Source organism: Pseudopipra pipra, chromosome 3, assembly GCF_036250125.1.
Source record: "Pseudopipra pipra isolate bDixPip1 chromosome 3, bDixPip1.hap1, whole genome shotgun sequence".
Classification (NCBI taxonomy): domain Eukaryota; kingdom Metazoa; phylum Chordata; class Aves; order Passeriformes; family Pipridae; genus Pseudopipra; species Pseudopipra pipra.
This window is the reverse complement of record NC_087551.1, coordinates 33,293,088-33,319,042: the sequence shown is the minus strand read 5'-3', so window position 1 is coordinate 33,319,042 and position 25,955 is coordinate 33,293,088. Positions and strand designations below refer to the sequence as shown.

The following is a 25,955-nucleotide window of genomic DNA, read 5'->3' as shown; positions in this document are numbered from 1 at the left end:
TCATGCAATCTCATTTGTCACTGCTCCTCTTTAATAAAATATGCATTTGTGACTCATCTTATTACATAATATTCTGTCATTAACTATCATTGTCTCAACTTTCCTCTTCAAAGCTGATAATGTGACATTTCACCACTTTCTCTCCTCCTACCCTTTTACAGTGCCCTGGGGGCTACTCCTCATGTTATCAAGAGGTACCCTACTTTTGTCCCCCACAATTCCAAGTCTTATTCTAGCAGTGTATGTTGCTGGTCCTGTTAGGAGATAGGCACCAAACTCCTTTAAAACACTACTTCAATAAATAAGAATTGCAATGAAGCAAATTGCAATGAAAGGTTTGCCTAAAGTGCAAGCAATTCCTTGACATGGCATTCTTTGTTGTCATCACTATATGTAGTTAAATAAAAAAATAAAATCAAGCAAACAAACGAAAAAAACTAAGAAAGGAGTCTGGGCTGTACAAGGGATCTGGACAGGCCAGATTCATGGGCCAAGGCCAGTTGTAAGAGGTTCAACAAGGTGAAGTGCTGAATCCTGCACTCGGGTAACAACAACCCCATGCTCTGCCCCCTGACGGTCTTGAGGCAGAGTGGCTGAAAAGCTGCCTGGCAGAAGAGGACTTGGTGGTGCTGATCAACAGCAACTGAACACGAGCCAGCAGTGTGCCCAGGTGGCCAAAAAGGCCAATGGCATTCTGGCCTGTATGAGAAATAGTGCGGCCAGCAGGACCAGGGAAGTGATTGTCCCCCTGTATTTGGCCACATGGTGAGGCCACATTTCAAGTCCTCTGTCCAGTTTTGGGCCCCTCACTACAAGAAGGACACTGAGGTGCTGAAGCACATCCAGAAAAGGGAAACAGAGCTGGTGAAGGGTCTGGAGCGCAAGTCCTGTGAGGAGCAGTTGATGGAGGCAGGATTGTTTAGCTTGGAGAAAAGGAGCTCAGGAGGGACTTTACTGCTCTCTACAACTATGTGAAAGGAGGTTGTAGTGAGGTGGAGGTCAGCCTCTTCTCACAGGTAACAAGTGACAGGACAAGAGGAAATGGCCTCAAGTTGCTCCAGCGGAGATTTAGATTGGCTACTAGGAAGAATGTCTTCACTGAAAGGGTGGTTAGGCATTGGAACAAGACACCTATGGAAATGGTGGAGTCACTATCCCTGAAGTGTCCAAGAACTGTGTAGATGTGACAGTTAGGGACATGGTTTAGTGGTGGACTTAGTAGTGTTAAGTTAATGATTAAACTTGATCTTAAGGGTCTTTTCCAATCTTAATGATTCCATGATCCTGTGATTTCATGAGTCTAAATTTGTCCAAGAACAGAAGTGTTTGGTATCCTCTGGATGGTGCAGTTTCTATAAGCGTCCAAGACACCCCAGAAATAACAGTACACTCATACCAGTGTAGGTAAATACAATTGAATATCTCAAGTTGGAAGGGATCTGCGTGGATGATCAAGTCCAACTTGCTCCTCCTCGCAGGATTACCTACAAATAAACCATATTTCTAAGAGTAACATCCAAAAGCTCCTTGAACTCTGACAGGCTCGCTGGAATTGAGCAAAGAGGAAGAGATGTTAGAAACTGAAGGAAACCTATTGCAAAGGTCTTGTAACAAAGAAGTTTCACAAGAAAATGAGCTGTTCTTACCATATGTCTTGTTTGCTTAACATTTTAAAGGGAAAATCTGATCTGTAGGGGCATTTTGTACTATCAAGACAGTTTTCAATTTACAAATAAGATACATACAATTATAGGGGATTTTTTTTCTGCTGCTGCAGGGAAAACTGTTGCAGATGGTGGTGAGGTGGCAAATGCAGGGTCCTGCACCTGGTGAGGAATAACCCCCTGCACCAGTGCAGGCTGGGAGACAACCTACTGGAAAGCAGCTCTGTGGAGAAGGACCAGGAGATCCTAGTGGACAAGCTGTCTATGAGCCAGCAGTGTGCCTTTGCAGCCAAGAATGCCAATGGTATCTTGGGGTATATTAGGAAGAGCACTGCCAGCAGGTCGAGGAAGGTAATCCTGCCCCTCCACTCAGCCCTGATGAGGCACATCTGGAGTGCTGTGTCCAGTTCTGGAATCCTCAGTACAAGAGAGATATGGAGCTTCTGGACTGCGTCCAGCAAAGGGCTATGAAAATGACTGGTGGACTGGAGCATCTCTCTTACAAGAAAAGGCTGAGACAGCTGTGCCTGTTCAGCCTCAAAAAAAGACAACTGAGAGGGGATCTCATCAATGTCTGCAAGTATCTGAAGGGAGGGTGTCAAGAGGATGGAGCCGGGCTCTTGTCAGTTATTCTTTTATATTCTTGCTCCTGCCAAGCAATAGGACCAGGGGAAAAGGGGAGAAATTGATGCACAGGAAGCTCCACCTGAACATGAGGAAGAACTTCTTTAGTGTGCGGGTGACCAAGCAGTGCAACAGGCAGGTATTGCACGATTCTGTGCAATCTGGTCTAGGATAATCCTGCTTGAGCAGGGACGTTGGACCATTACGTCCCACTGTGGTCCCTTCCAACCTTACCCATTCTGGGACTCTGTGAGGGCATGAAGCCATTATCCCAGGGTGCCTCAGATGCCGAGTTTCTGCTGTCAGCCTTCAGATCAGTTCTGGAAGGTCAGACTGGATGCAAACATCTGATCTCAGGTCTTTGACACCGCCCATGATGATGACAGCAGTTCTTGCACTGAAGCAGCAGCAGGGCCAGTGCTGCCCCAGCAGTCCTCCAGAGCCTCTGGTGCAAGGTGGCTGTTTCATGTTTAGAAGCTGGCCTCCCCTTGGAGCAGCATCTGCTGGAGGAACTTTTTTTTTTTTTTTTGGTGGCAGGGTTGGGATGTTGAAAGTAGCAAATATCCAGGGCATACCATTTTTGCTGGATGGCGGTATTGGAACACGGGGTACATTTAGAAGCCCGCAAACGGTGGCGACTTATGTCAGGGCTGTAGTCCCTGCTCCCTATCCCACCACGGCATCTGTGCGTTGCCCAGGAGGCTCTGCACGGCTCCAGGGATGGATTCAATGTCACCGGGGGGGAGGAGGGAGGGGAGGAGGGAGGGATGGAAGGAAGGAAGGAAGGAAGGAAGGAAGGAAAAGAAGGAAGGAAGGAGGGAAGGAAGGAAAAGAAGGAAGGAAGGAGGGAAGGAAGGAAGAGAAGAAAGGAAGAAAGAGAAGGAAGGAAGGAAGGAAGGAAGGAAAGAAGGAAGGAAAAGAAAGAAGGGAAGGAATGAAAAGAGGAAGGGAAAGAAGGAAAAGAGGAAGGGAGGGAGGGGGGAAACAGCCGTGTGCCGTCCCATCAGGAGGAGCCTTACATCGGGGTGGAAGTGACCTCACTGCCCGGGACAGCCGGATCCAGTGAGCGCTGGAGCCCCGCCGGCCAGTGCGGGCGCGCCTTGCGAGCAGCCAATGGCAGGGGCGGCGCCGCTTGTTGTCGCCCCGTGAGGCGGCTGCGCCGTGGGCTCGGTGCCGCCGCCGCCGCCGCAGGAGGGACCCGGGAGGCCCCAGGCCCCGGTGCCCGCTCGCCCCTCGCCGCCCTCACCGGCCCCGCAGCCCCCGCGGAGGGCGGGGAGATGCAGCCCCCGGGCGCTCAGCAGCCGCCGCTCTACGCGCCCAGCAGCGGGGACTTCACCTTCGTCTCCTCGGCGGACGCCGAAGGTGAGCGCGGGGCCGCGGGTCGGGCCTCGCTCGCTGTCCGGAGAGAAGGGCTCGGCGGGGCCCCGCGTCGGCGGGCGGCTGCCGGGCCGCCGAGGCGGGAGGGGCCTTCCCTGCCCTCCTCCCCGCCGCCTCCTGGGTTGGTGTCGTGGCTGGAGGCGGAGCGGGGTGGCCGAGGTGGCCGCTGCCCTCGGGCCGCTGCGGCGGGTGCGACCCGCTGTCGTGCGCTCCGCGTCACGGCAGCACCAGCGTGGCACAGGCGGCCGGGGCGCCCCGTGTGTCCCGTTCTCCGAGAGCCGGGGCCGAGGCTGTGCCCAGACCTGGCACAGCCGTGCCCAGCGCTGTCGCTGACCGCCCCTCCCGCTCTCCCGCGGTGCTGGGAAATCACTTCGGTGTCTGTCGAAGATTGTGTCCTGTGTTCACGTTTGCTGTAATGCTGTGCCGAGGTGCCTGCGTCGTGTCTCGTTTCAGCACCGTCATAAGGGAGAAAAAGAAGCCCTGTGTGTAATTTAGGGGGTGAAGTGTGGCCCGCTGCCGAACTGCTGCACAAATAGCAGTGGTGCACCAGGATGCCATGTACATCAAAACTGAACATATGGGAGTCAACACTGGGCAAACTTATTTTGGTGGAGAGTGATCTGTTGGGCTCTCCCCATTTAAACAACAAGCATTCTGCTTTTATGTATGTATTTAGTTACTCATACAATTGTGACTAGGGAATCACGTAAATCCTTGCTCATGTGTCCCACCCTGGAAAAGAATTGCTGAAGTGGAAGAATTACTGTAGAATACCTGTTCTTTGCTGCATTTCCCAGTCCTTCTGAAAACAATCAACAGTTACAGTCGTGGCCGTTCGGTTTTTTGTTGCTGTTTTGTTTGGTTTGTTTTTTCTCTTTCTTTACCTTGGCTTGAAAAAGCATCCATGTACCTTTGCTTTCCCCTTGGAAGTATTTGTTGGGCAATGCTGAACCCAATCCAGTATGGCCACCTTTCTGGTAGGTTGTGCTGAATCTGACTTGGCTCTGTGTTCCTTATGAACACAAACAAGGTGTGATCTCCTGCCCGTTCAAGTGTAGTCCTGTGTGCTGCACATACCTACTGTAGCAAAGGAAGACATAAGACATAAACAGCTTAATATTACAAACCTGAAGTACAGCACATTGCACTCCAATTTTTATGTTTCCTAAATCTTGATCCATATGAAAAAAAATAAAAATATAAACTGTTTGTTCTCCCCGTTTTATTTCCATGAGAGGTAGGAGCTGTCAGAAAGAATGCTGGAGAGGTGTTCTCAATTAAGTGGACAGTACGGTATGAAGAACAGAATGTTTGTGGTTTTGCCTCTTGTACTGTTTTTTTAAAAATTAAGAGCCAAGACTGTTTTGAAAACTGGTTTTTCACAATGTGTGATTGAAATGAGGCAGCTGAGAGACTTACATTTTGCTTCTGTGGTCTTGAGCCTGAGACAGCAGGAGTGAAGGCACCCAGAGTCTCACTAGGAAGCATCAGAGCCCTCAGTTCTTGGCAGATTTTTCAGTGCCCAGTTCCCTTCTGTTACTCAGCTCATTCAAAGCAGCCTATACAAGAGGAGGTGACCGATTTCCACACCCCCCCCTTGGTTTCTGCAGCTTCATGTCTTGCAAAATAGACTTAAGATCGTGTTCATAGGTTTCACAGTTCAAAAGTGTACTTGCAGGTATCCACTGATCATTGACTGCTAAAAGGAGTCTTGGTAAATAAAATTAGTGTTGGAGTTTTCCTTCCTCAGGATGGATTGTTAGCTGTCCCTGAGAAAGGAGAAATAAATGGCTGCTTGGATGTTGTGTTTCCTTTGTTTGACAGCTGCATTTATGCACAGAGAGCAAGAATGTCTCCTTGCAGAAAGTGTTGTATTGTAGCAGAAACAAATATTTTTAAATGACAAAGGGGTCCTAGTGACAAGAGAAAACTTCTGAGGCTTTCTCTACCTTAATGCCCAGCCATTAAGACTTTTTTTTTCCTCCCTCTGTAAACAGCAGAGAAAGGTTTTGCTTGAGTCTGGTGAGAACTCTCATGATTATGAAATGATTGAAAACCATTTGTGGAGAAGCTTAAATTTAAGCTTTAGTGGCCTAGCAAGCTGATTTGGGAAGGAGAATTCTGATTAATTAATTGAGATAGTGAGTGATCAGTGAACACTTTAAGACATGTTGGCTGAAGACTGTGCGAGATTCTGTCATATACAAATTCTGTTTCTATAAAACTGTGTTGCATTTTTAAAGAAGATGTCACAAATGTAATCTGTGACTATGGCCTGACTTACCTCTGTGAGTACATGTTTCAGAAGTACTTGCTCTATAGCTGGGTGTTTTGGGAAATTTGTGCCAAGGAACTTTTACATGTGAAAAACACACAACAATGGAAAGGCGAAAAAAGCTTTTCTGTGGTGAGGTGAAAAGTTGTTGGATGAGAAGAGAGTTTCTTTCTCTTATTATGTTTGTAATAAGCCTTGTACAAAAAATTAGCATGTTTCTGTTTGTATTTTTCCTTTTTAGCAGATAATGGAAATCCATGGTTTCCTAAAGGAATAATTATTCCCCTCTTATATATTTTTTTCTTTCTTCAAGTCATTTCATTTATTTTCTGATACTATTTTGTACATTTCATCTGTATATAACTGAATAAAACGAGCAAACAAAATTAATATTTATTGGCGATTTTGGCACAACCAGAACATAGATAAATTGCTCTTTGTTTTGTTTATTACTGTGGCAGAGCAAGATCATAGTATATTGAGGAGAACTCCTTGTATTTCTTTCTGGCTGGAGCCTAAGAATCTCTGACAATATTCTTTCTCTAACATTTTCAGCTATATTACAGGCATGCTACAAATGAAGACATCTTCAGATATATTCCTTTTATGAAAAATTTCACATAGGAACAGGGAGTTCTTTTGCCTGAAACAATGCCACTATGCAAAAGTATGCTCCAAAGGAGGTAGAATATGTCAGAAAAAATAATCCACAGCTTACAGCATGTTGAGACTATTAGTTACTTCCTTTTGTGCCTTTAAACACTTAATGATACAGCACAAGTGGAAGCCTTTCTGTCATACCATAACACTGTGTCATAAAACAAGATTCCCATCTAAAAGCTAAAACCTGGTAATTTGAGACCTAACTCAACAGTGGTACTATTGCATTAAAACCACAAGTATGCTTTCCAATTATGTATCTGTTAAAGTATAATTTTATTCTGTAACTTGAATATTTCATGGTGATGACCAGCACATGTAGCTTTGTATGTATATTGTTTATCTTCCAGTACTTTTGAAATCAAATGGCTTTTGGCAAGACATAAAAAGATCTATATTTCTCTCCCTTTTTGTCTAAGATCTGAGTGGCTCCATAACAACTCCAGATGTTAAGTTAAATCTTGGAGGAGAATTCATCAAAGAATCTACTGCGACTACATTCCTAAGACAGAGAGGGTATGGCTGGCTTCTGGAAGTGGAAGATGATGACCCAGAAGATAACAAGCCACTCCTGTATGTTGTAATTATTTTGGGGTATCTATCTTTATTAGCTCTATAGGAAAAACAATCAACTTGTAGCCGCTCGTTGTCCCACAACCTTTTGCTGTAACTAGAATTCTGTGTGACAGAATTGACCAATGAGTGTTTGCTGGTGCGAGAATGAAAACATTATGTTTCTCATTATGTGTTTAGTGTAATGAGAGAGGCTTGTTATTCACTGTCAGGGAGGAAGGAAGGAGGAAGTAAAATCAAATGTTATTAATCTCTATAAGTATAAAGCTTTTGTGGGTCTTCTGCCTTTATCTGTTGATCCTGTAATGGTTTAAAAAAATGAGATTGCATTCTTTCTATTTTTTGCACTCTTGTTGCAAGTTTCTTAATACTGTCAAGGAATCAAAGGCTAAGACAATCCTGTGGAAAGATTTCTCTTAAGTAAATCTAAGCCAATTCTGTCAGTTACTCTGAAGCAAAAGCATCCTGAATCAAGGTTATTATAGTAGGGATGCTAGAACCAAGGTAGCACAAACTTTATAATCTTTGATGCTGTCTTTTATTGTAAAGCTAGATTAAAAGGATGCTAGTGTTGAAAGACAATAGTGTCCTTGAAACCGAAAATCTCTGCATCCCTTGTTCTGTACACAGAAGTGTGATTGGCTGAAGAAAGTTTGTATCTTAAGATTACTACACTGCACAGTCAGGCAGCCTAGGTCTTAGTCCTTGTTCTGCACCTAAGCAACTTCGTTCTCAGTGTCTCAGTGTTTTTCTGTGTGAATTAAAGATAATGATGCTTTACAAAATTGAAGTGAGACAGAGAGTACTCTGGAGGACTCAGATGAGAGTTTGGGAGAGAAAGGGTGTCTGGAGAGCTTAATAACGACACTGCTACTTGAGAAGTACTTTGGTTTGAAGTGTGGGAGAAATAGCTCCTTGTGTGAATAAGTCTGTTTTGTAGACTTCTAGCTTTTAATTAAGAAACAGACTGGTGTATTGAGGTGACAACATATGAATTCTGTCTTTTGGGTAACTTTTTGCACCACAAACCCCAAGTTTATGATTCAAAGACAGCTAGGTGTTCTAAGCTGCTGATTGCTGTAAGTGAGGAGAACACATCAGGGAAATGATCAATTTCTGGCAAACAGATGAATACAATAATCCTAAAAGAGAAGACCATAATCTGACTTTCATGAAGCAGTTTTTATGCAGGTTTATGCAGTTTTGATTACTCACAGAACATGTGCCATAATGAAGTCTTGCAATCTAAATTCTACTAAGGATTGAAAGAACAGGAGCCAGCTAAGGAAAGTTCACCCGTGTGGTGCTACACTGCAAATGTTTTGTTCAATAAAATGAGTTTTTTTATTTTACTTTCTCATTGGACATCCTATTTCACAGACACTTGTTTCTTCTTACAGCTACCTTCTTAGGTGAGGTAGATGTCAGCTTCATGGAAAAGACAATTCATTCACATAAGAAACTGTCAGAAGCCCTAGACAATGACAAAGAATTATTTCTAGACAGCAAATATTTGTGTTACACAGTCTTCAGAGTAAAGTATGGGAATTCTACATCCTTTTTAGATGAATGGAGGAAAATAGGTGCTTTTAGTCTACTCCTTAGATTCAGGGAGAAAAATGTTTTTTATGTAGTAATACCAGTTCTGAAGTAGCTTCAGTAATAGAAATCCAAAAATTGCCATGAGAGACTCAGTGAGCACTATTTAATTTTTTCTTTTAAAAAGACAAATTGTGATGAATCATGTCTTTCCACTTATTTCTCACTTCAGCTTTTCTGAGGGAAAAAAACACAAAAATCAAAACCTTTTACAAAACCTTCATAAATGGACTTCACAGAATTACAGCATCAACTAGGTTGGAAAAGACCTCTGATATCATGAAGTCCAACCTAACTTAGGATATGATTCTACATTTTTCTTCACTGTACTCTTAAATGTAGAGCAGGATATCTGCTGGAGAGCAGGATATCTTCTAAAAGTGTCTTACATTCAGAACTTCTCAGTCATGACTGAGGTTCAGCACATAAGGAAGTGGATTGCCCCTTACTTGCAAAGTCTGATTCCTTCCCTTGATGCTAGGACAATCAGGGCAAGATGAGCCAGTTAAGAGTCTCCTGGGCAGAATAGGGCTTCTGATCAATTTGTAGTTGCTTGCAGAGAGCATGTAGCAGGAAGCACAGAAGGCAATGAGAGAAGGGCAAGATCTGTTGATAGATTTTACTGGTAGTTTAAATTGGCTTTTATTTATTTTTACCCATATTGAAATCAAGCCAGAAATTAAACAATTGGCATAAACTGGTCTGCTGTAAACTACTGTTAGTGAGGGAAGTTAAACTCCATTTTATTTTAAAAAGTTGGTTTTACCTGCTGTATTTGGAGTGCTGCAAGATTAGTGAATATGATGGTATTCTTTCTTGTAGAATTTGAAATAAAATGTTTCCACAGTAAGTGTGCTCATGGCAAACTGCTTGGCATAGGAATACACAGACTTTGGTGTATGTACGTCTTTGACTTTTAAGTAGTTACAGTGGTACAAGTGTGTTGTGTTCTTGTGTGTCAGAAAAATAGACCTGCTCTCTTAATGCAGTCTATTAGGATATTAGAATCATGAATGGTTTGGGTTGGAAGGGACCTCATCTAGTTCCAAACCCTCTGCCATGGGCAGGGACAACTTCCACTAGACCATGTTGCTCAGAGCCCCGTCCAACCTGGCCTGGGTATGTTGTGTACATTTTCTATTCTCAGTCATGCAATTTATTTTTGAGTAATTAAATAAATCTTAACTGTCACACCAGTTACTGAATGTGGGATGAAGATATGGTGTTGCTTTATTGTAGACAAACTGTTCCTTCAGGAAGCCTTGTGGGTGACAGGAGACTTGCTCTGTAAACCTACTATATGCCCTGCACTGATTTTTTTATGCTCTATTCCATTACTGTGGTGTTTAGTAATGCTCTCTTGCTTTACAATTTCAGGGAAGAACTTGACATTGATCTGAAGGATATTTACTACAAAATTCGATGTGTGTTGATGCCTATGCCATCTCTTGGGTTCAATAGGCAGGTAGTGAGAGACAATCCAGACTTTTGGGGTCCTCTGGCAGTTGTCCTCTTCTTCTCAATGATTTCGTTATATGGACAATTTAAGGTAGGTGTAAGTTTTCTGCCTAAAAAGAAATCTAAGCTAAATCTGGGGACGTGATTACTAAGTAATTTGCATTCTTACGTAGGTAGAAAGCCTTTTTTTCACATACTAATGTGGGGCATTTCAAATGCTGTTTCTCAAGTTAATATGTAGAAAGACAGCAGTAAGAAATTTATTAAATAGCCCACGGATAAGTTAATCATGATGAAATGTCAGGTTTGTTTTTACACAGTAAAACAAAGGAAAGATGTGGTTTCTAGAGGAACCAGATTGATACTAGTGGGTTTATATTCATATTAGTGAATCTTTCAATTTTAATTGTGACCTTTTGTTAACTTGGTTTTTATTGCTAAAAAATGTTACTGAAAAGCATTTGTTTGGATGCCATCAATGTTAATTCCCTGACAAATAAAGCTGCTTGATTAATTCATATTATATCACTGCTGTTATCTGCTATATTTAATCTTTATTACTGCCATTTGCTGTTTTGTCCTCCCTACTCAGTTACAATCAAATAGCTTTCCTCTGGTCAATAGACTTTTTCCATAATTCCTTTTGAACTCCAGGGTGAATAGATATTCAGAGGCATTGCACATATTTAATTGGCCTCCATAAACACTGTTACCTTTTTTCTTTATGTTTAGATTAAAATAAAGAAGTGTTATCAATTATAATAACAATTTGAATGTAAGCCTAGGTGATCTTGCTTTGGAAATCTCTATATTTGTGGTTACAGTTGTTTTAAATACAATGAAGTACAGCAATAAGCCATATGTAAGGGAGCAGAAAGTGCTTATAAAAGGATTTGTGTGAATGGTGGAATAAAATTGTCTTTGGGACCTCTGGCTTCTGTATGGTGTACCAAATGGTGACTAAGAATGCACCCTTAGTATCTTGTCCCTATGAGGCTTTAAGTGAGTAGACTAAACCACTGTATTACTCAAGTCTTCTGGGTACTTACCTGTCTCCTCAGCAAAATAAGGACCATTCCTTGACCCCATGACAGATGAACTACGTCCTGCAGTTGGTGTACCTCCTGTACAGGAACACTAGGTCTAATGTTTCTTAGGAGCAGTGGATTTACCATAGGGATGCCAGAGTGCCATATGTGAGTGAGGAGGGAAAGCTAGCAGCTAGCAACAGGATGACTGACAACAGCTAGACTGGGTGAACTGAACAGTGAGCTGTAAACCTGGAGAGAGATGAACACTCCTGATCTAAGACTTTATTCCAATCCTCGTCTTTTAGACAGTGAAGGAAAGCAGCAAATAAAAGGAGACCATGTGCTATTTTCACAAATAGCATAAAGCCGTTATTTAGGTTTTTTTAAGTGATGCTGTGATTTTTATCCCTTTTTCCCTATTTCATTCTTCTGGAAATCTGGAATTTTTAGTTAAGCACAGTATTGGATTAAGTACTGACTTAATTGAGTACTGGAAATATGGGGACTGTACTGATGCTGTTGTTTACTTCTAAAAAGGCATTTCAAAAAGGAGAGCTTCATTTCTAGTCCTCCCAGTGACTCAACTCCAAAAATAGCTGAGTTACTTTGAAGCCAGAGAATGATTTTAAGATTTCTTCTTTACCTTAAGAGCAGAACTATGAAAGAAGCAAAAAAAATAATGACAGGTTTGGTCCCAGGAGTCTAGGGCTTTTTATTCAGTTATGATTATCACCAAGTTCCACTGAGAACTGCAGTCCTTTGTCTTCTTTGAATAAAGTGGCATCTTTAAGGGTGCAAGAAGGAGAATTCCAACTCCTTATATTGGTTGGGCTGACTTTAAAATCAGTCTGAGCACACGTTGTAATAGGTGGGATGTGAAGACACTTAGGGTACTTTTAGCTAAACTTCCTATTCCTATTGCAATACTTAAAAAACACATTGCATGTGCATTTCATGTACAGCAAATTTACCATGAATGTGAATCTGTAAATGTAATCTCTTAATTTTATTTGCAAATTGCATTGTGCTACTAACTAAAACTATTCTTGCTGCAATTCAGAATTCAGTTTTGCATAATAAAATCCTTGACTGCAGTGAAAGTGATTAATGGAAATGAGTTTTCCTTTCTGACAATGAAAATTATTCATATAAATGAATTGTTCTTTATCTCTTAAGGTTGTTTCTTGGATTATAACTATTTGGATATTTGGATCCTTGACAATTTTTTTACTGGCCAGAGTTCTTGGAGGAGAAGTAAGTACCTGTATGCGAAAAGGATGTAGAGAGAGGTAACATAAAGCCTCTTGGTTACATTTTTCAGCAGTAGTTGAGTTTTCATAGTGCTTGGCTTTGGACCTTGTAGCCAGCTAAGGATGGATGCAGTTGGTAAGTGTAAAGTCAGCATTTCAGGTTCTTGGCCTCCAAAATAAAATCTAAAATACAGAGATGGTCAGCTAATCTTTCTGTGCAATGGATGGTGTCCTTGGAAGTGATAAACAACCTGGAAGTTTGTACTGTGAGTCCCAGAAATTCTAACAGCTTCCTGTGATCCAGAACTGAAGGGACAAGTGCTTTCAATTTTTTGGTCACTGGCCTAAATGGGGCCCTTTCTCCTCCTTTGCACTGCTCATGCACCATCCTTTATTTATTTTAATTTTATTTTTTTTTTAGTGGGGCCTAACAGCAGTCGTATGATGGCCTTGTGGGTAAAGCACCTATCAGTGTTTGTTTTCATGCTTAGCCTGATGCAGTTCAAACCTGTTAAAGGATGAAAGCCAATGCATATTCCTCAACTGCAAAACCAGTTGAAGTTTGGGCCTGAATTCCTTCCTCCAGCTGCTTGCACCAGCAGAGTTGGAATAGCTGCTTGAGTTGTTTACAAATTGAGTCACTAATCGATTCAGGTGTAAACAACAAAAAATGACTTGGAGCAAGGCCCACAGACAGCTACAGCGGAACAGTCAGGAGCATAGAACTTCTTAAAATGTATATACAGAATAAAATGCATTGAACTGTGTCATGAAGAACTAAATATTCAGTGATGATTGATTTTTATATTTTTACTATGCATCTTTCATTAACGATGCACTAGTGTTGCAGACTTACCATGTTATTTACTTTAAATTTTTTAGATTTTCCTTTTAATCATAATTGCTAGTCTTCTCGTGAGAACATGAAAGCTTTTATAAATGTGATTGGGTTGTATTTCTGCATATCAACACAATCTAGGTGCCCTTAAATCAGTCTGGTTTGTGGCTCACAGTGTGAAATTATCAGAATGTATAAACTGGGGAGAAAGTATAGGTCTGCAGAGTTCACTGTGAGCGATCATTGTCAACAAGAGAGTGCTTGCAAGAGACCACTATTTTTCCTGTTAAATCCAAGAAGCATAGCTGGGCCCAGGAACATTTCAAACTCTGATAGGGGGAAATCAGACACTTCATTCTGAAGCTAAAAGTAGTTATGGAAATACTTTGAACGACGCTGTTCAAGATAGTCATAATAAATTTCAGCTGGAAATCAGAAGAATTCTGTGCCTTAGAGGGATCAAGGTCTAGGTCTTCCGCTGGCACCAAGAGCGTTCATGTACTTTATTTATTTATATATAATGGGTATGAGTATGTTAATACAGAAAATTATGTCTTTGCTGCTTGAGGTCTGTTGCAGTTCTGTGCTCCTAGGTATCATATGTACACTCCTTGGAGAGTGACAGTTGAGAACCACTTAAGGCAGAACATGAAAATATGAGGGGTGGATGGATTTATGTATTTAACCTGTGTAATACTTCCTTTGAAAGTGATCATGTACATTGTCTAAAAACAACAACAGAAAAAGACAAGGTATTTTTAATTCTAGGAGGTAGCATACAGAAACAATTTTCACACTAGCAAGTTTCCATTAGCTGAAATTTCATGAATACCTAAGACATTATTATCGTTATTCACAGTGTTATAACAAGATCAAATTGCATTTGGTGGCAAAGATTGAGTACTGCAAAGCTTATTTATATGTGCTTGAAAATTTCAGGTTGCTTATGGCCAAGTTCTTGGTGTAATAGGATATTCCCTACTTCCCCTCATTGTCATAGCACCTGTACTTTTGGTGGTTGGATCATTTGAAGTTGTTTCTACCCTAATAAAAGTAAGTTCATATCATCTATTGAGAATTGTTTGGTTAATTTTAAGTCACTTTCCTAATACTTCAAGTATTAATATGCTCAGGAAAACATAACGATGTGTCAGAATTTTTAGAACTACGGTGTAAGCTCTGTGATCCTTTTGTTTAATGGTGGAAAATGAATTTTGTCTTAAATGCTCCTGAGTGCTTGGGGATAATACAGTGCTGTTGCTATAACAACACCTGTTGTTACTAGGCTAGCTTGTATTTAAGTATTTTGCTATGCCCCAATAGTTGCATTAAAAAAAAAAAGGATTCTCATTTTGACAAGAGGATGCATAATTAAACCTCAGAATGAAGAACCTGAAAATAAGCTGTTCTATCCCTTCCCCCAACATCCAGTTTATTTTTAGTTGCTCTAGCATGATTATGACATTAGTCATTGTTCTGAGACCTTCCCATAGTATAGCTGTACAAAGCTCTCAGTACTCTTTGCAGAGAAGGTAAGTATTGTTCTGATTTACAGTTGTGGAATGTAAGGCACGAGAATAACCTGCCTGATACCACCTGCTGCTGGACACCTTTTATGAAACCAGCAGTGTTCCCTGATAGAACTACATAATGTTCTTGAACACTTCCAATACTTCTTAAAGCCCTTTTGGGGAGTCTTTGAAGTTATTGATGAACTTCTGGAAAGGTTAACTGGGAAAATTCTTTTATTACATACATACAGCTAAGCTGTATGCTTTTGGGGGAGTTGTTCTGTTGATTTGATTATTTTTGTCCTTCTAACTTGCTGGTAAACAGTATAATTGAAGTATAACTAAAGTGTATGATAAGTAAAAAAATTGCTGTATTTGTGATTTTATAACTTGCAATTACTGTTAAGTGATAGTCAGGAAGTAAATCATTAACTTGCCAGTTAACTAATATATAACTTGAAAATAAATATATGTTAATGAAACCTCTGTTACTTGATTACTATTACCAGTCTTATGTTTACATCAGGGCGAATCTGTCTGAGGCTCCTGCCTTTGCACCATAAGTATGAAAATGCATTACAAGCCCCATATGGCCAAAACTACTTAAGCTGTGACAAGTACTACTTCTTGTGGCTCTGTGCTTGGGGAAAAATTTCACAGCCCTGAAGTCGGGGAACCTACAGTGAAATAGGGAAATTCCAGCCAGTTCTTTTCTAGTTGCAGTCACTGCACCTCAATTGATTTAATTGCTGCAATTTTCCTAATGTATCTTAGGGAACTCAGTCATAGTCTTGATTGTCCTTCTTGTCCATCTCTGCAGCCTCGAGTAAAGCAGCAAAACTAGAAGTATGCAATGACATGCAGTTTGGTGGTGTTGGTGGTAGTGGGTTAGGGGTTTTTTGTTGGTTTTTTTTGTTTTGGTTTGTTTTTTTTACAGTGATTGTTAAATGGGCCACATGATCCCTCAAGGGCTTCAGCTCCTCTGACAGAACTGTGGAGAAAGTTCTTTGCTGGGGTCCTGTTCTGTCTCCCATTGTTGGTCTTGTATTTTGCAGAAGAGTATAGTGGTTTTGCATACCACTCAGTTTTAAGTATTTTTCCTTCTTTGTTAATATTCAGGGTGCTGCTAGAGGATAATAATATCTGATTTCTTTTTGCTCTAATCTTAGTTTGAGGTTTGAGTCAAGTTCTCTGACTTCAAGACATTTTTTCTTTAAAAGTGTGCATGCTGACTTCATATAACTTAGTGGATATTCATAAGTGATATTACTTTCTACCAGTCTTTTAAGCTGGTTCTTCCTCAATTTAGTAAGCAATATAGTCTGTGATAAAGGTTGTATTTTGGCAGGCTTCTCACTGCACCTGAAAGGAATAGGAATATGAGGTTCAGTTATCTTGAGGTGGGGGCACCATAAGTAAAGAAAAATTTATGAGCCAAATTAATCCTGAAATAAAAAATGTTAATTGTAACTCTCTGGTGTATGTTAAAGGAGGAAATGTCAAATATAGTAACTATTTTGCTTGAAGATGTGTGTGGGGTAATAGTTGAGGACAGTCAAGGTAGAAAGAAATTTAATCCAGTGAGGTTTCAAATTTTTGGTGTATGTAAGATTACAGCTTACAGCTTGCTTTGTGGTATCTATATGTCTTACACAGAGAAAACTTACTGTAGATCCTTAGCTGCTCACTTCAGTAAAACTGTCTCAAGCAAAAATAGCATGCTCTGTTTCTCTAAACTTCAATGAAAATGCATAGTATAGACTTCGTATTTGTGTGTGTGGAGTTCTTCCCCCCAAAATCTTTTTTGGAGAGTTTCTTTTTAATTGTATTGAGAGTGATTTTTTTCATGGTATTTGGCGAGACTTTCTTGTGGTGTCAGCTAAGACTGTTCATCTTCTTTTTCAGCTGTTTGGAGTCTTTTGGGCTGCATACAGTGCTGCATCATTACTAGTTGGAGAAGAATTCAAGACCAAGAAACCCCTTCTAATTTATCCTATCTTTTTATTATACATTTATTTTCTGTCCTTGTACACTGGGGTGTGATCTAGTGTAAGATGGGGCCAGAAACCATATTTTAGTCACTTGCAGACTGATAATGTGTAAGGTTGAGGAGGCTGGAGCTAATACAAGTGACTGTTTTGTATCCAGTTGTCAAGATGTTTTAAGATCGAAGAGCATATTTGTGTATATTATTTAATGAAGCAATTGTAGCTATATAGATTTGTATCAAAGTTCTAGGTTTGTTTAAGACTCTTCAGATTTTAATGAACAAAATAAAAGAACCTTGTGTTTTATAATAACGCGTAGCAAAACCACAACTCAATACCTGTGCCAAAAGCACTGGGACCATATTACTATATTCAAGAAGAAAAAATGAGAAGTTAACTGTAACAATCTCAAAGTGCAATTTTTCTTTTGAGCTTAAACACAGCTGGCTTTTTTTGGCACAGCAAATTCTGTAGATAATATATATTTATGAAACAGTCCTGATTGTTCACAGAATAGTCTGTATAATCAAGACAAGAAGATACTACTTTTAATTTAGTGCCTCAATTACTTTGATTTGGCTGTTGAGTTTTTATAAATTCCAATTTGTTTTCAAAACATGTATATACTGTGTATTTTGTATCTATTGTTGTGTGTACCGTAAATACTCCTTGGTTAAGGATGTATATTGGATTTTTAAAAATTGAAGATACAAGTATTTGAAGTCTTCATTTACTATCTCTGACCAAAGGAGCAAGATATTTACAGTGTGGCATAATTAATTAAAATGCATATTTAGAGAATCAAATTATTTTACTTAAAAGTATAAATTTATGGAGAAATGGGTGAACACCTTTCTCAACTCTAGTGCTGGCTTAGTGTTGGAGAAAAAAGATGATCCATCAAATTTGTGTGATCTTTAAACAATGTTATTTTATGATGACAAAATAAAAATAATGCTTCCCTAACTATGTTTTACAACATCTTGCTCTGTTTTGCTTTTAATAGCACGGTATTTAACACACATCTATTTTTTTCCTCACCAATAATATTGATCCCTTGTAAAGAGAAATAAAGATTTGGAAGGCCAGATTCTCCCTCCACTAAACAAGGGAGAGTTACAGCCTTAGTAACAGTTACAGGTTTGCTAATTTTGACTCTCCAAGGATTATGTAATAATGTGATGACATGTTAAATATTTCCTGTGTACTGTGTTGATTGCTTATGTAATAGTCCTTATGGTAAGATATCTTCACAAGGGAAGTCCACTGAAGTTCACTTTGCATGGTACTAACTTAGGCATTTGCAATCTTCAGTATTTGGTATCGACAAATAGATCTTAAGTTTCTTAATTTTATTTTTTTTTTTTTTTTGGTAACAGAAAAAAAGTGTTTCCCCCCCCCCCCCTTTTTTTTTTTTGATGCTGCAAATAAAAAACAGACATGACAAGGTAATTGCAAGGGCTGTCCTTGGCCTCTGATGGACATATTTCCATATCAGAACTGTAGCTTTTCAGCTTTTTAGACTGTGGAACTTGCCATCTTGGTAACTTATTTTTACCAGTCATTACTGATGCAAAATATATAATTAAATTCCAACTCTCCCACAGACCTTTTGCTTATTCAGTCTGCTTTCCTGGCTGATGCTTGTGTTGGTTTTAAATGGAACTACTTGAAGTTAATGCTGGACGTAAATTGTAGTGTAATACTTGAGCTTGTAATATATAAAAGGAGAAAAACTTGTAGAGCAATGGACTTTTCACCTGGTTTTTGACTTCTGCAGAAGTTCTGGTAGAATTACTGCAGAGTCATACTGAACCAATTTATACCAGCAACTTAGTTCTTACCTGCAAGTATTTTAAGAGCATTCATATCACATTCTGAAAAAAAAAAAAAAAAAGAAAAAACAAGTTATGGTGTATTTTTAAAAAAGCATATTAGCTTTGGAATCTTGCACGATAATCTGGTCTTACCTTGTTTTTTTCATTACTTATGTTGTTTTTTTAACAGGAATATGCAAGTAGTGTTACGAGACTCCACCCAGACCCTGTAAATACATGTTTAACTACCATCCCCACAAGGTGAAGGGCAAGGACATATTTAGGTTACTGGGCTGCCAGAGAGCTTTAAGCTTAGTTCCTCTTTGCATAGTTGTTTGTGAGGTGTCCGTAATGGATCCCATGCATCTGAAATGACTATGAATATTGAAAGGATGCAAGAACGTTCTGTTGAGTCTCCGAGTATCTCAATTTCCTCTACATTAATTTTCTGTGAAATTTATAGGTGCAGTTTTAACTGTTCCTTTCCACAGACTTGGCACATGTGTAATATGCAATGTAGATATGCACTTAACATAGTACATATTTTGTACACAATTGCAAATTTGCACCTTTTAATCTTAGTGTCTCTAGGGTCACCTTTTGCATATGCTGTGCAAGAAATATGTACAAACAACTCTCAAATGGTTCTGATAGTTTGTAATAACTTTGCATTCAACAAACTCATATTTTTAGATAAGGTATGTGTGTAAATACAAGATGTATTTTATAAAAATTTTGAATTAAACTTGTTTACAGAATGTATGAAGCTCATTTATATTTACTGAATTAATACTGAATAATTAATATTGATTAATTAAGACACATCTCTAATCCCATACATGTCACCGATAAATATTGATGTATATAGCATCAACAGCTTTGAGGCTATGAAGAAGTTTTGTGATAATATATATACTGTTTCAGTCTGTCAAAACTGGAAACTTAGAGCATATTCATCTAGCAAAAAAGTTGCCTTTCTGAGATGCAATACCTCCTTCTGAGGTGGAGACATGGGTATCACACCTTAGACGTGCTTTTTGGATGATCTCTACAGAGCAGCTAGACATGTAAATATCTTTTTTCCTCTTCTACCCATCAGACATACTCTGCTGTGTATCAGAAAAGTTATGCTTCCTTGAAAAGTGTGTGAAACCAGTTGTTATGATGAGGAGACAACATACAGCTTGAGATCTGCTGTGAATGTTATCGCTACCCCTAGTGCTTTACTTGAAGTAGTGAAGCAGGCTTAAAAGCTGCTTATTTTACTCCCAGCACAATTTTGATTAGCCTGAGTGGCACACATACTTGTGGGTTTGGTTTGGTTTTGTTCTTTTAGTTTTTCTTTACATGTTGCATTTCTTAAATCATTTTCCTGCTACAGCAGCCTCTGCTAGTTTGGGTCCTTCTAATAAAAATATTCTGTAGGAAACTTAATTATATTTTAAAAATATATTTACGAACATCAGTAGCCTAAAATCATTTTGAAATATTTTAGTATAACATGTCACTTAAATAAAATAATGCCTATGGGAGATAAAAAGTAATGCATCCAGGTAGGCTGAGCTATATGAACTGCACTGACATTCTAGTGGGTGAAAAGGGAAAATCTTAACAAAATACAAAAGGTTTTATTAAACTTAGGTTATTTTTGAAGCACTGCTTCAAAGTAAAATGCTGTCACAGGTGCAGTGACCCGGGGCCAGGCACACCCTTCCCGCGGGCCGAGCGCATTCCCGGAGGGAGCCGTGGCATTGTGGCTCCGTCCCTTGGTACCAGCGCTGGAAGCCGCTCACACCGGGGCTCGCTCGCATCGCTCGCGTACAAAACCAGTCTCGGAGCCGGGGTACGAAACGCAAATCCCCGCTCCGGTTTCCCCGAGACGGGGGGCGGCCAACGCGCTCGCCCGCCTACGAGCCGGCTTTTGTCCGAGTCGGTAACGACACGGCAGCGGCGAGGGCCGGGGCCAGCCGAGGGCCGGCTGGCCGCGCTCCAGCCCCGCCGGGCACGGAGCCAGAGCGGAGCAGACCCCCGGCCCCTCACGGGACCGACCGCCGCCCCGAGGCGGGACCCGCTCCCCGCGCGCTCCCGTCTCCTTCCTCCTGCGCGGGGGCTCGCGCGGGCGCGCGCGCAAAGCGTAGCCCCGCCCCCCCGCGCCCGCGCGCCGGCCCTGCCCGCGCCGAGCGGCTCCCTCCCCCCCCCGGGCCGGGCGGTCGGTTCCGCATCCGGCGCGGTTGTGTCACTTCCCGCTCACGCGGGCGCTCTCTCTCCCTTTCCCCCTCTCCCGGACCCGGATGGTGACTGGCGGCGGCCGCGGCGGCTCCAGGGACTGTCACTGAGCGGCTCCCCCCGGGCCTCTTGTCCTGAGGGCGGCGGCGGCGGCGGCCGCGAAGATGGCTGCGGCGGCCTCCTGCTCCTCGGCCGCGACGGCGGCGGCGGGGCCCGGGCCCGGCCCGGGCTCCTGCGAGTGGCTGCTGCTGCGGGACGGCTGCCTGCGCTGCGACGCCGACGGGCTCTGCAGCCTCTGCTACCACCCGGCGCTCAACGCCATCCTGGCCGTGACCGCGCGCGGCGCCATCAAAGTCATCGATGGCACCTCGGGGGCCACGCTGCAGGCGTCCGCGCTCGGCGGTGAGCGGGCAAGCGGGAACAGGTGTCGCGGCGGGCGGGGGCAACCTCGGGAGGGAGAGGCCTGGCTCGGCTCGTCCCCTTGGTGTTGGGGAGTCCCCCTGGCTCTTTGTCGCCCCTCCTTGTTTTTCTGGCCTGAACGGCCTCCCCTACCCGGGGAGGTGGTGGAGTCTCTGTCCCCGGGAGTGTTTAAGGAAAGGCTGGACATGGTACTCGGTGCCATGCTCTGGTTGAGATTGTGATGTTCGGCCATAGGCTGGGACTCGGGGATCTCAGAGGTCTTTTCCAACCTAATTGATTCTGTGTTCTGCTCTTTGGGGCAGAGATACTCTGTACGCTGTGTAGACAGCGCCAGGTGTTTTTCTTCTGCAAAATGTGTTGGCGTGGTTACTAAAAGATTAAATGGGGATGAAAGGCTGTGGTGTACAGGGCTATGTGTTTTTACTTTAGCTCTTCAGGTGTTCTTTTGGGTCACATGACGTTGAACCTTCCAAAGATTGGAAGCAGCATGTTAGACAGGACAGGCATAGTTCTAGTTCTAATTGATATGTGATACTGTAGTAATTTATTTATTAAACCTTACCCTGGGTTTGTTAAGAAGGTGTACTTCTCAAAAGTGTCATTTGTCTTACAGCTTAGAATTATTTAAGATCAGAATCTTTCATAGTTATTTGATGATACATTTTTATATAGACTTGGATAGTTCTTCAGGCTGCTGACTACCCTGACTGTCTCTGGTGCTAGTAATAGTATCCCTGCTATTGTGGTCAGGAGGCATGATTATGTACTGAATTAGTGGAGGCTGACTGTAGCATCTCCATAACTATGAAGCAACTTTCTGTGTTGACCATTAGTGTTTTTACACTGTTGATAAACTGTCTCTGTTGAAAAAGATCCACATGCAATTAACAGCTTTTGTTCCTTTTTCATTAATGGTTCTTAGACTGTTGTACTTGTCCGAATATTGATGGGGTGCTGGTTAGGGTTATTTGGCATGTTGTGAGTCCAGCCCTTGGCATAGAAAGATACACTTTCTTACCAGTTGTGTGTTTCCACATTCAGGTTCTTACAGTTGTGTCTTGCTAATAGATGTACCTTTGAGTAGTGTTGATGAAAGGTTGTTTGCTGCCTGATTGTGGTACAGTAATGCCTAGAACTATAAGGGGATGCCATAGTCTATGCAGTATGTATGTTTTCACCCCGAAATCCAGCAACTTTGTTGCAATGTCAGACTGAAAAGAACAGGACAAAAATCGGTGATTTCCTTTCATGAGTTTAAGTTGGTACGTTGTGTGTAAAGGTTAGGCATTTGGGGCAATTAAAAAGAAGGTTTTGTGGAATAATTAAGAAGGTGCCGGCTGCTTTTATTGTCAGTTGCTCGTATGGAAAATGAGGCTCTTGTGTGGTGTTTCCTGCATTGTTTGGGGTTCAGATCACTCTGCTTCTGTAATTCCCTTTCTTCTACCATGCTGTCTCCTAACGCGCTTTTTTATTAATAACTTAATTTCTTTTCTTCAAGCTATTGCAGGAATTTGATGATTGCTTTTAAGTTGTGGAATGAAGGGGGCATAAATAGAGGACTTCCTTTGTAATTGGTTGTCTGTGTAGGAGATGTTTAATTCTCAGGCACAGAAAAAGAAGTTAACTGTAAATCAAAGTGCTGTGATAAAATCCTTGCAAAGGATTTGCTTTAGTATTCAAAATGCTAATGGCAATTCTCCCCTAAATAGTAACTATTTGAAAATAACATATTGCTTTGCTTCTGTTACGTGTATTCAGTCATGTATACTTCCTTTAGTGTCAGTCTTCTCTTTGACAGCATGGCTGTAAAAGATGGATTATACTCCTCCTCACATAAAACAACAGAATTGCTTGCAATCTACCCAAATTTTATCTGTGCGGTAGAGCTGATGATTACATTACTGGAAAAAAAATTATAACCTCAGTTTAGTTTGAAGAAACTTTAGCTGAATTTTCTTTTAGATTCAGACTTGGCAGAAATCTGGTCCATCTCAGCAGCTGGTGTCTGTTGGGGCTATTAGCAACACTGTTCACTCTTGTTCTCTCTCTCTTCAGCCTGCCTATGGGAAGAGAAGGAAAAGGAAATTCAGCTGCTCTCTGATGTCTGCCTGCTCTGTACAGCATGAGCTCTTGTAATGTAGGATAGTAGTAGTTGGACACTCAGACCTGTAGACCAACTCTGTTGCTGCTCCCTCCCCTGCCATAAATGACAGGTCAAAGGATATTGTTGCTTCAGGGACTTCTGGTGCTATAACTAAAAATAGAGTCTCTAGGAATTAAAACTGCTTCTCCTGGGAGACTGCTTGTCCTCCTTGGTAATTGAGGCTGCAGGTCTTTTGCCCTGCCAAAAGATTTGTGTTGGACAGAAATCTTTACCCAAGGAAAAACAAACTGTAGCAGGCCTCTCTTTCTAGAAAGCAGAGCAAAGAAAAGAATCCCCCATCAAGACAGGACAGGGGAGAAAAAGAAACGCCACCAAGCCTTAGTGTGCAGTCACAGTTCAGTGCGGAAATATATATTAAGCTTTGAGCTCATTCTCTGTGAAAAGACTGAACCTGTGGAATGCTGAATCTGGTAGAGCAATGGAGGCTGCCTTCCTTAGAATGTAAATGCAGGTTGCTCTTTGGTGTGTAAAAGAGCAATGCAAAAGATTCACAGCCAAAAGACAACTTGGATGTGGTCTGTGTGCTTCAGTTTCTGATGTGAATATCACTGGTCTAACGTGTGTGATGATGCAGGGATTGTTCTTCTGAGCCCAAACGGTAGGAGTTCAGTGAGGATTATGATTTTTATTGTCCCATACTGAATCTTCATCAGATCTATCTCTTGAAAGTGTGTGATCACGTTTAATCTGTTCCCTGTGTGAGCCCTGTAGGCCTATTCAAGAGGACCAGGTGATCATTTGCAATAGCCCAGAACATAGTAGTGAATAAAAGTAGGGGGGAATCAGGTGACGCTTGCATTAAACTCTGTCTTACTTGGTCACAAGGTTGTCCTTTTTATTGCATCAAGACTGTTGCACATGTGGTGTGCATTTCAGAGAGCCAGACTGGGAGTGCAAGGAAAATTGTGATTTCTGGATGTTATGCATTTCTGTTTGTTTGCTGGTAGTGGTTAGTCAAGACTAGTTTTGAATCTGCCATGCAAGTCTGTCAAGTACTTTATTTTCCCTCGTAGACATTTAAATATTTTTGTGGTTTCAGTTTCAAGTTGAACACTGGTAGCCGAAAAGCATAAATGAGCAATCTCTAAATACAGCACTAAAGATGAGCCTTTTCCTCTGTCTCAAAAAAAAAGCAAACCAAAATAGCCAAACAAAAAAATCCCAAATAATCTAAACAAATTTCCCAGAATAATCTCAAGTGACTCTTAGTGTTCATAGAGATGTTTGATTTATCAGTTCCTTCTATTTACAAACAAAAGAAGAAAACTGCCTGAACTGTTTTCTCACACTGGGAGAGTGCTATAATTCCCAGAGAAGCTTGGGCAGAATCTAAAATGTGCTGTCACATGAACAGTGACCATTTTGAATGTTTGTCTACATTAATTTGAGGTAGCAATTGATTCAGAGCCTCATTTGCTAAAATGCACAGTGTTTTGTAGCTAAGGCCTTCTAAATTACTGTAGAAACCCTAACAGGAATCAAAATAGAGACTTCTGAATCTGTACAGGGAAGGACATAGTCATTATACATATACCAGTTCCTGCAGGGGAAACAGAGATGTTGCATTAGCACAAGAGGCCCTCAACTACTGTTCCTCCATCAGAAGAATATAGAAGTAAATAGATCCCAGCCCAGGAGGCTCACCTGTGCCAGCAAGTTCAACACCATTGTCTGTCTGTCAGAGATCCCTTTTGGGAAGTCTTGTTTGTCTTCAGCCATCTCATTTCAAATTATGGTGCCTTGGAAATCTCTCAAGGGATACCCAGCTCTGTTTCTTTTTGATTCTTTTCCATGTGATGCAGAAGGGAAAACAAGATTTTCTTTTGCAGCTTGGAAGTCATAGAGTTTACACTTCTTGTAATAATCTTTAGGAGGAAACTGTTGGGATATTCTGCTATCCAATTCTACACCTGAATTATTTGAAGACACCATCAGCAGTTTCAACTGTTTGAAACTCACTGGTAATACTACTCAAGTTGTCTCCTTCATTCCTCAAAATTGGGGCAAGTTTTTCATCTCCTTGTCTATTATTTTCTTTCATTTGATTATGAAACAAAAAATTAGTAATAATGAAGCCTGTTGCTCTTAGTACAGAATTTTCTCCTTGTTTATTTTCTCATCTCATGGGGAATACTGTCAAATATCTAGTGATTTGCTGCAGCCCACCTTGCATTTGAGTGTACTCAGGTGACTGCTAATCTGTGTGAAGTACTTCTCAAAGAGATCATTCCATTGATTTATATGATCGTAAGTTCATTCGTGAGGAACCTTAAGGACTTTGAAAACAGAATAGGAGAATTGTTAGATTTAAGTTCAGTTTCATACCAGCAACGATTCTAAACCACTGTGAGCTCCATTTGCCTGGTAGCTTAATCAGAGTATGTAGATATCCCTTCTTGCTTGCCAGGCATCCTGCCAGACTGTCAAGGTGCTGTTAATTGATATTTCCAAGCTCTGTTGAAGCACATCTGGATTATCTT

At 41.2% G+C, this 25,955-nt stretch overlaps 2 protein-coding genes across 8 annotated transcripts in view; both read left to right on the top strand.

Annotated features, from left to right (window-relative positions):
* The first annotated feature begins 3,362 nt into the window (after nt 1-3,362).
* On the top strand, nt 3,363-17,814 carry YIPF4 (Yip1 domain family member 4). Its single transcript, XM_064648558.1, has 6 exons — nt 3,363-3,650; nt 7,020-7,173; nt 10,150-10,321; nt 12,438-12,515; nt 14,289-14,402; nt 16,766-17,814. The coding sequence occupies exons 1-6, from the start codon at nt 3,566-3,568 to the stop codon at nt 16,901-16,903; spliced, it is 741 nt and encodes a 246-aa protein (XP_064504628.1). The 5' UTR covers nt 3,363-3,565; the 3' UTR covers nt 16,904-17,814.
* A 3,118-nt stretch (nt 17,815-20,932) lies between these two features.
* The window catches only part of BIRC6 (baculoviral IAP repeat containing 6), a 170,976-nt gene continuing 165,953 nt past the window's right edge, over nt 20,933-25,955 (top strand). For all 7 annotated transcript variants that reach the window (XM_064648546.1, XM_064648544.1, XM_064648542.1 and 4 more), the window contains exon 1: nt 20,933-21,293. In XM_064648546.1, the coding sequence (XP_064504616.1) occupies nt 21,056-21,293 (238 nt within the window). In that variant the 5' untranslated portion in view covers nt 20,933-21,055. The remainder of the gene's footprint in view (nt 21,294-25,955) is intronic.

Coding starts and splice junctions, on each gene's coding strand:
- YIPF4 (XM_064648558.1), top strand. CDS start 3,566: ATGCAGCCCCCGGGCGCTCAGCAGCCGCCGCTCTACGCGCCCAGCAGC. Junction 3,651..7,019: donor CTCCTCGGCGGACGCCGAAG/GTGAGCGCGGGG, acceptor TTTTTGTCTAAG/ATCTGAGTGGCTCCATAACA. Junction 10,322..12,437: donor CGTTATATGGACAATTTAAG/GTAGGTGTAAGT, acceptor TTATCTCTTAAG/GTTGTTTCTTGGATTATAAC.